Source organism: Thermobia domestica, chromosome 3, assembly GCF_964235325.1.
Source record: "Thermobia domestica chromosome 3, izTheDome1.hap1.1, whole genome shotgun sequence".
NCBI lineage: Eukaryota > Metazoa > Arthropoda > Insecta > Zygentoma > Lepismatidae > Thermobia > Thermobia domestica.
Window position 1 is genome coordinate 20,469,135 of NC_137456.1, and position 10,641 is coordinate 20,479,775.

Here is a 10,641-nt window from a genome sequence, read left to right on the forward strand (position 1 = left end):
TGAAACCAAAACATTCGGGACATGTATAAATGCATCAACGAACTTAAGGAAGGCTATCAACCTCGTGCTTATATATTAAAGAAAGCTAACGGAACAGTTCTCACTGATCAGGCTAGCATCTTAAATAGAAAGAAAAATTTTTTTGACAATTTGCTTAACACATAGCTAAAAACTAATGCGCGTGGTGAAAGTGAAATCCATACAGCATAACCGTATATTTGAGAATCTAACCAGACAGAAATAGAAATCGCTATTAAAAAATTAGAGAAACACACATCTCCGGGTGTAAACGAAATTCTGGTTGATTTAATTTTAGCTGGAGGGGAAAAATTGTAGAGCAAGATACTCAAACTCATTTTCTTTATCTGGAACAAGGTGGAATTACCACAAGTGTGAAAAGAATCAATCATTGTTCCAGTTCAGAAGAAAAGCAACAAAACAGATTTAATAATTATCCAGGCATTTCTCTTCTGTCAACATCCAATAAATCCTCTTAAACATTGTATTAGCAAGATTGACTCCATACGCAGATGAAATTATTGGAGATTATCAGAGCGGATGTAGGTAAAATCGATCGACTATCGACCAGTTATTTACCATTCGACTAATACTTGAAAAGAAATGAGAATACAATATCCTGGCACATCAATTATTGACTTTAGACTCGGGTAGGAGGGAAACATTGTACAACATGCTTACAGAATTTGCAACACCGAAAAAGGTAGATTAATTAAGATATATTAAAATAAATTCCAAAGAAAGGTTCGAGTAGAGAAATTATTGTTCGCGAGCTTTCACGTTGAGAATGACCTGAAACAAGGAGATGCGTTGTCGCTATTATTATTTAATTTTGTACTGGAGAACACTATAAGGAAATTCAAAGACAGCAATCAGGTACTAGAGCTGAATTATATTTGCCACGTTATGGCGTATGTTGATTATGTAAATTTAGAAGTGAATGATAGAACAATAGAAAGGAATGAAGAAATCTTCATTAACGCTTGCACGGATATAGCCTTAAAAGTAAATGCAGAGAAAACTAAATAAATGGAAGTTTGTCGAGATCGTAGTACTGCATTTTATGGATGCGTTAAAATACCAAATAATATTTTCTTTCGACAAAGTGGGTACTTTCAAATATCTAGGATCATTATTAACAGACCAAACCCATAATCACTAAAAAATTTGATGTCAACTGAAAGCAGGGATTTCGTGTTATTATTCAGTTAAAAATTTTTTGTTGTCGCTAATTCTGTTGAGGAATTTGTAGCTCAAAATATAAAACGATAATAATGCCTATTGTGCTGTATGGTTGCGAAACATGGTCACTGACTCTGAGGGAAAATCGCAGACTGAAAGTATTTGGAAACTAGATTCTTAAACCAATATTCGAACTCCAAGAGGAATGGGAATGGGGAAATGCGGAAACTTTCATAAGGAGGAACTGTATAATTTTATACCGTTTACCAAACATTGTTAGGGTCATTAAGTCTAGAAAGCTCAAATGGGCAGGTTATGTAGCCAGAATGGAAGAAATTAGAAACGATTTCAAAGTTGTAACTGGAAATCCAAATAGGAAAACAACCGTTAGGAAGACAGAGGCGCAGATGGGAGGACAATATTAAAATGGTTCTCGCAGAAATTGAAATATAAAGTAGAAATGGGGTCCAGTTGGCTAAGGACAGAAATCAATGGAGAGCTTTTGTAAACGCGGCGCTGAACTCCTACGTCCATAGGCCATAGAGCTATATTTAGTTGTTGATACATTTAGCTTCTTTTTATTTGGCAGAAATGTTATTACAGGAACTAAAAAAATTTTCTCCATAAAAGAGGATTTCGATTCGAGGTTAGCTATTTACTTTAATACTAAAACAAATTTGCTGGTGATTTGTTTTAGTATTAATGTATACACCGTATACACCGTATATATATACACCGTATATTCCCGTTTATATGGGCGCCCTTTTAGTAGACTTGTCCACCGCCCTCATTAGTATCCCAGCACGGCCCTGGTTGAGAGGCGCCGTTTGAGAAGTCCAAAAGCATAGTAGTCCATGGGCCTAGTATCTGGACTCTTAACGGGAATATCCTTAAACGTTAAGAGCCTGACATACTGAAAATAATACCAAATTTACCATTTTTATTTTGCTTGTTTTTCATAAGTGAATGGAGATAATGAAATGCAACTTATCATAATCATAGATACGGGCAGACAAAATATTTTAGAGAAAATCCATTCTCTCAACTTCAGGATATTTGATCCTTTGCCTCTTTCAAATATCGCCTTTCGAATTTAGCGGCTTGCACACCCATTTCCGATCTTACTTTTAATATTGCAATATGGTCTAAGCATACATTTGGAGGGCTCAGGAGTAGTGCTGTGACTCACATCTACCATCCAAAGGCAAGAGACTATATCTGCTAAAAATAAAATAAAATAAAAAATAAAAAGAAAAATGTAGTTTTAAGAAAATGATAACTTTCTGTTGAGCTGTAAGCCGCAATCTTACAGACATGGTAAGACTTATACTTAGATAACGTCCCAAATATTATAGATACGGCTTTCTGATTTTGTCTTCAATGCCCCATGGTTATATGATTGATCTGCAGTTAATTACTCAATTTCGCCAAAATTGCAGATTGCAATTCTTTTGCCACTGGATGTCATACAGACTGTTTTGAGTGTAACATTTCAGATTTTAAGTGCTATATTTTAATATGGAAATATTTTATTAACAGGATTTTAGATTCAGCAGTGAGGACACTTCGCAATGACAATATTATTTGTTGATTAAAGAAATTTTGGAAGAAAGTTGGTCAGTCTTTATAGGTACAACCTCATCATTCCAGTAGAACTGGAAGAAACATTAGGTGGTGATCGAGGGATATAGACCGAAGATATCCAAATCTAGAGACAACCAAAACATTTAACTGTTCATCTACGTTCGCTTGCAAAATATGTTTCGTAATTTTAAAATAAGAGACAATTTATATTTGTTTCAGGTAGCGGAAATGCATGGAGAATTGATGGAATTCAATGAACGCCTGCACAGGTTGCTGCAACAGAAAGATGCTAGTATTCGCAGGCTACGAGAGGAGCTTGTAGATCTTCGAGGTCCATTACCTGACGAGGCAGCTACTTCAGACGATGATATTAGTATCACGAGTGATTATGACGCAAGCTCCCTTGGTGCTGCAGCACGGGCGCTTATTAATATTTGGATTCCGTCTGCCTTTTTGACAGGAGGGTCTTCGGATGTGCATCATGTATATCAGGTAAGCAGTTTCACAACTAAAGAATCCTTGTAAGGGACTCTGAAAATAATATTTGGGAAAATATATATAGTAACTTTGAAACAATCATTTTTGAATGTACCACTTACTGGTTTATCTTCAAATTTCACAAAGGCAATTGGTTGGCGTTTTCAGAAAAAATTTCCATATTTGACGGCGTATCAGACGCACCTCATTTTCTGAATTAAAATTTTGAGATGAAAAAAAAAAAAATCACTGCTTATTACAGAGATTTTATTAAACATTCAAAGTGATATTTTAGCAAGAAACGTATGTGCAGAGATAACAATGTTCAAATACAGCGCATGTTCATCCAGAGAAAAGCATACATACTATGAAACCGTAAACAAAAGGGATTCTCGCTAAACCGCATGTGCAGGTGTAGCTGGAATGCTGTGACACACCGTAACGTAGGGTTGCCAAACTTCTCAGAGAGACAGAGAGAGAGAGAGAGAAAAAAGAAGGCATATGATATTCAGAATTTACATATAACAAACATTTAGGATGGGTGAAAAATGACTACACATTTAAAAAAAAAAAAAAAAAAGTAACATTCTGTAATATTCATTTTTATTTATTGGAAATTGTGGGATATTCTCAGTATCTTCTGTTCCTGACATCAGTATATTCTGCTTTTATTAGTTCACAATAGCTTCTGTTCCTAACATCAGTATATTACGATCAATCGAAACTGTATTAGTAAACGAAGGCTAAGATGTTAAAATCAAATTATTCTTAAACTCAGAAACTCTGTTGTTGTACCGGTTGGATAGGAGGTAAAAACACAATCTGTTGCACTTCCTCTCTGAATATTAAGTTACTTCGTTGAGTTGCTTTGTTAATACTATGGGAGAAATCAATTCCTCTAATAAGTTTTTTCCGCGTTATCTTAGATTAAAGCATAAAATTGTACAAGACTGCCTTTCTTTATTTAAAAAAACGAAGAAATCATTTTATGGGAAAAATAAAATCGTATAACGTAAAATTTAAGGGTAAAACGTAAGATCTGGCAACCTGCCCGTAAAGAAATAAGAAAGATATGAAACAAGACAAAATTGGGAATACTTAATACAATTGAAATAATCAAAATCTTCGTATCGACATGGTGAGGTACACTCATGTCCAAAATTATTGTCGTATATCTATAAATATGTTGTTGTATGAATAAAATTTGATAACTACTTCGCCCGGTATTTCTTATAATGTTATTATGTGTATAATTGGCAAAGACATGTATGTGGGAAATTTCATGTCAAAAGAGCAGTAAATAAGAACAATATAACGAAAAAAAAACTTTATTGTACATTTAGCCAGGTTTTGTTTTACTCATTCTAATTTTCGTATTTATAATTCTTTTTCTATGAAATTTACCACAAATATATATTTCCCGATTATACACCTAGTATTAGTATTAAAAGTACACTGTAAAATCATTATCAAATTATAGTCTTACAAGAAAACAGTTATAGATATGCGACAATCATTTTGGACATGAGTGTACGTGCCATTTGTGGACTTCTTCCCAGAGGGGGAAAAAAAGTGCTTCTTATACACTAATAAATAAGAACACTATCCACGGCTTTGTATTGGATATTATAACAAAATAAATACTGACTAAAGCTTCAACACACACTGTATTTTAAACTATAATGTGTTACAGTTTCGGATATCTATCATATCCTTCATCAGACACTATATAGTCAACATAGTATCTGATGAAGGATATGGTAGATATCCGAAACTGCAACATCATAGTTTAAAATACAGTGTGTGTTGAAGCTTTAGTCAGTATTCTTTTGTTATAATAAATAAGGTAGGTGCAAAAAGAAACTAACTGCAAGAGAAGGATAAAACAAATAAAAAAATCACAAAAGTTTTTCTTTATATGTACAGAAGTAATGTATTTCAGCACTCCATTACAAATAAATCGAAAAAAAAAAAAACTTGTTTAGAATGACAGTTTATAGTAGTTACAGATTAGTGTGTTTTACACCAGTGTTTCAGTTCATTTTGATAGTTTGTGAAGGTATATGCCAAAATTTATTGTTGTTTTAACTTCTTCCTTTTTGTAGGTGTACATACGTATTAGAGATGACGAATGGAATATTTATCGTCGCTATGCTCAATTTTATGCGTTGCATAAAGAACTTAAAAAGAAAGATGCTGTTGTCAATACGTTTGATTTTCCACCTAAGAAAACAATAGGCAACAAGGTAAGTAAATAGGACAAATATATATATATATTTTTTCTTAAGCGTTCTTCACCAAGTAGATTTTCATGATTATTTTGTACCGCGTCAACTGCTTAGATGCAAAATGTAAATGAAGAAAGTGAATATATTATGAGTGCCTTCGTGACGATAAAAGCATAAGTTCATAAAGTGTCATTCGGGGAGCTCATTTTGTATTTTGTTAGTGATGGCAGTCTTTACATTAACATTTTTAAAAAATCAATCTTGAGTCTTGCTGTAATATCTGAATGTTTCCGGAGTTATTTAATTAATTCCTCCTTTCACGAACTTCAGTTTGCACCATTAACTTTTTAAATCCGAAACAGTTAATCAAACTAAGGTTCGGAAAGACAGAATTGAAAGCCAAAGATCGAGAGATGCAAGTTTGGTGGGATCAGACTGTTTTGCTACACTGTGAACTTAAGCCAATTTCACCAGAGCATCAGTACATCAGCAATTATAAGCTAGAAAAATATTAGAAAAATAATTCTCTTTAGAAGTTATTTTACTCAATATAATTTTCTAAATTTAATATGATGAATCTTATTCCTAAGCCTTTAAACTAACTAACTCACTCACTATGGTCTATGGTGGGGGCGCGGTGGCTCAGTGGTAGAGCGTTCACCTCCGGTGCTTGGGGTCCCTGGTTCGATCCCAGCTCGCGCCGTGTGGACTTTGTGGTGGACAAACACCGTGCTCGTGGGTTTTCTCTGGGTTCTCCCGTTTCCTCCCACTTTCTTCATTGTACTCATCTCTCATCATCACTTTCTCCTTTAGCCTAACCGGCATAACCGCAGGACGTAAAACTTAAAGATTTCATTTTCATTTTTCTATGGTCTATGGAATCCGGAGGTTCAATGCCGCGTACACAAAAGCTCTCCATTGACTTCTATCCTTCGCCAACTAAATCCAGTTTCCACTTTGTATTCCTATTTCTGCGAGAGCCATCTTAATATTGTCCTCCCATCTGCGCCTTGATCTTCCTAATGGTCGTTATCCGATTGGACTTCCAGTTAAAACTTTGAAAGCCGTGCTTTCTTCTATTATGACTACATGACCTGCCCACCTGAGCCTCCTAGATTTGATGACCTAACATGTTTAGTAAATTGTATATTATATAGTTCCTCGTTATGAAATTTCCGCCATTCCCCATTCCCGTTCCTCTTGGATCCGAATATACGTCTGAGGATCTTGTTGTCAAATACAGTACTTTCAGTCTACGTTCTTCTTCCCTCAGAGTAAGCGACCATGTTTCGCAAGCTTTTCCTAAGCTTTTGCCATATGATTGCAAAGTTAATACTTATTTACTTCAGATAATACTTAAGTTTATATATATATATATAATTTTTTTTAAATATGGACTCTATATAAGTGGGATTTATTCTTGAAAGTCAGAGGCTATCAGTTAGCACAATTAATTTTAGTTTTGGGAGCGAAAAGATGGTATTGTTGTTTTTAGTTTTAGGAGGGCATGGGAGACCCAGTGTTAGAACATTTACCCCTGGTGCAAGGGTTGAGTTGAGTTGATTTTGAGTTTAACGTCCCTGTCAGCAGCGAGGCTATGTGAGACGTGAACCTGCTGCTTAACGTGGGATCCGAACTACATGAGCTCCCGCCGGAAATCGAATCCGGGTCTCCCACGCCAAAGGTACGTACGCTAATTGCTTAACCACGAAGGAGGTGCCTTGGTGCATGGAGTCCTGGGTTCGATCTCATATCATGTGAATTTGTAGTAGACAGCACTGTGTGCGTAAGTTTTACCTGGTTTGCAACGTTTTCTTCTACATTCTCATTCCACCAGTACTTTCATACTGATTGACTCTAATGAGGGGCCGCGGTGGCTCAGTGGTAGAGCGTTCATCTCTGGTGCATAGAGTCCGTGGTTCGATCCCAGCTCGCGCCAAGTGGACTTTGTGGTTGACAAACATCGTGTGCGTGGGTTTTCTCGTGGTTCTCCCGTTTCCTCCCACTTTCTTCATTACACCACTTAATTTATTTCTCATCATCACTGTCTCCTTTAGCCTACCCAGCATAACCGTGGGACGCAAAACTTACAGATTTTATTTATTTTTTTCTCTAATGATTCATCCGTCTCAAACGTGGGACGTAAAAGTGAGCTTTTTGTAAATTTCAATGCCTTTAATGACGGCCTTAATAAGTAAACGAATAAGACTAGCTGTCAAAAAATTTAGTCACTATTCAATAACGAAAATTATGTGAGTACGAGTAGCCCTGCACATTGGAATTCGTAGGGTTAAAAGATTACTTAATGTTATTGTTTCATATATTCTAAGGAGGACTTGAAATTACAATGGTATTTTATCATTTTAATTACTTGTAGAGTATTCAAATAAATAAGGGACTGTTCATTTCTTAATTAAATGTTCTTTTTTCGTGTATGTAGGATGCACGATTTGTGGAAGAACGCCGGCGTAGATTGCAGCATTATTTGCGGTGTGTAGTTAATCATCTAGTCCAGAGCAATCCTGATTTGGCGACTTCACCAGACAAGGACCTTCTGATCAGCCTAATGCCCTTCTTTGAGTAAGAAAATTCAGTTGTACTATCTTTTTTAACATGTTGGTGTAGTAGCCACGTCCATAATGTTCCCAGTGAGCGAGCTTTTGTTAGTAGTTGGAAGAAATAGTAGTGAAGAATCTTACTATTACTAGTTCACCAACTACTTTTTATCTAAGAAGTACCAATAATAATCCAATTTGAGGGGTAAGAAAGTGCAGGATGGATGAAATTTCGAAAAACATACTCAGTAGAACAGCATTTCTTTGAAGGAAAGTAGAGTTTATAGTGAGGCTACTGTAGGAATATTAAGAGTCTTCATCCCGGCGAAATTAAAATATCGCTAATTTTACAGTAATTATGTGATATCTTCAAATAGATAAAAGAAAATTGAAATGTGGAACAATAGCGCCCTAAACAATATTATTTTGCTTGAGGTACCGTTATAATAAGTTATTTTAGTGGCTTTCCGTTTTCAAACGTGAAAATAAATGCCGATTTACAAAATGGCTCGAAATTGAAAGCAGATAAGTGAGTCGTGATAACGGTTTCTTATGTAAAATAATATTGTCTAGGGCGCTCTTGTTCCACATTTCGATTATCTTTTATCTATTTGAAGATATCACATAATTACTGTAAAATTAGCGGTATTTTAATTTCGCCGGGATGAAGACTCTTAATTCATATTACAGGGTGTCTACTGATACTGAAAATACTAAAAATATACTGGAATTTTTATCCACATACTGGAAAAATCACGAAACTGGCAATTTGTCAACAATACTTTTTTGTAGCTGTTTTAATAGTCTTAGAAACTATTTTGTATTCATTGAATTTGTAAATTTTTCCAAAGCAAGAGTTGCATACACTTTATAATTAGACATTTAAAGCAATGGGTGGAGTGGAGGGCTGTGAGGGGAGTTAGGAGACCCTTTAAAAAAATGTTAAAAATCATTTGTATTTCAAAAAAATTAAAACTAACTGAATTTATTAAAAATACATACGTAAAATATTCTTTTGATGGTAAAACAATTACAAACCTGAGATCATCAAGAGAGTGATTATTCCTCAAGAACTTTTAAAAAAATCATTGTATTAGATACTGGAATTTTGCTGTTAGTTATACTGAATATACTGGAAATGTACTGGAATTTTGAAAATGAAACTCAGTAGACACCCTGTGTTAATGTACGAGGTGCATTCAAATTATAACATTTCCCCTTTTTTTTTTTTTTTTTTTTTTCCTCAGGGCTAGTAACAGATAGAAACATGCTGTTTGTTTTAAAATATGCAAGCACTCGTTGCCAATACGTGACAAAGATGGCAACACCATATGGCACACACGAGCTCTAGCGGCAGCGATGAGGGAGATGACTGTTTTTGATATTTAGATACGTGTCGTTTTCTCCATTTGTGTGATGTGACATCGCTTCAAATTCATCGCCAGCTGAGTGAGATATGTGATGGTGTCATGGATGTGTCTAATGTGCGTTCGTGAGTGCGACAGTTCAAAGAAGGCAAAACGTCATGCGACAACAAATCACGACATCTCGGCCTCGCACAAGCCGGTATGACGACGTGATCATACGGGTGGAGAAAGTTGTTTTGGAGGATCGCCAAATGAATGTAGAACATATCACCTCCAAAGTTGGCATTTGGTGGGATCTGTCGGCTTGTGCGAGATTTATTGGTCTTGATTTATTGTTACACGACGTTCTACTTTTGAACTGTTGCATCTACGAACACACATAAGACACATCCATGACACGATCATCACATGTATCACTCAATGCAAATGGAGAAAACGAATGCTTACGCGGTGTAATGAAAACGTTGCCATTTTACGAGTATCGTAAGTATCAAAAACAGTCATTACTCTCAGCGCTGCAGCTTGAGTTCTGTGTACCGTACGGTATTCACATCTCTGTCATCACTGATAACGAGTACTCGCGTATTTTAAAACAAACAGCATGTTTCTAATACCTGTTACCAGTCTTCAGAAAAAATATTGGAGGTGTTATAACTTGAAGGCGACTCGTATAATAATAAAGCAAAATAAAATGTTTACCTTAGTACTTCTTCTTTTATTTTTATTTATTTATTCATTTATTTTTACCGTAACTTTTGTCCGTTACATTTGACGAGGGACGAGAATTTGACGAGAAAAAGGAACAGAACCCATATGTTATTAGAACCAGAAACCCAGAATTAAACCAGGATATTGGCATGTTAGATAAACAATGGGTTTACATAATTCAAGATGATAAAGCACAGAATTAACATTGTCCAGGAAATAAAAATATTACTCATTAACATATTGAGGGTATTCTGCTGCTCATGAAGAGGAAATAGTTTTGCGTAGGATGTGACAACACTGCAATAAATGGATGCGAAAATATATTAGGTGATTCATGGTTAATATCAATATATATTAGCTTGTTTCCATTATTAGTGCTAAATAGTACGGAAAACTTATACAAAAATTGAAGAACTTGGTAGTGTACCAAAGACAAATCTGACAACAAGATAGTTAACTTGCAATTGTGCGTAACAACAACAGTGTAACCAGGTGAAACCTCGATTTTTTGTTTGAAGATAA

The 10,641-nt window shown here is 35.2% G+C and overlaps 1 protein-coding gene across 2 annotated transcripts in view; it reads left to right on the forward strand.

Moving 5' to 3' along the window:
- Window positions 1–10,641, forward strand: part of LOC145680223 (sorting nexin-29-like) — an 84,571-nt gene that overhangs the window by 53,313 nt on the left and 20,617 nt on the right. For both annotated transcript variants that reach the window (XM_081750541.1, XM_081750540.1), the window contains exons 11-13: window positions 3,004–3,276; window positions 5,367–5,507; window positions 7,930–8,069. In XM_081750541.1, the coding sequence (XP_081606667.1) occupies window positions 3,004–3,276; window positions 5,367–5,507; window positions 7,930–8,069 (554 nt within the window). The remainder of the gene's footprint in view (window positions 1–3,003; window positions 3,277–5,366; window positions 5,508–7,929; window positions 8,070–10,641) is intronic.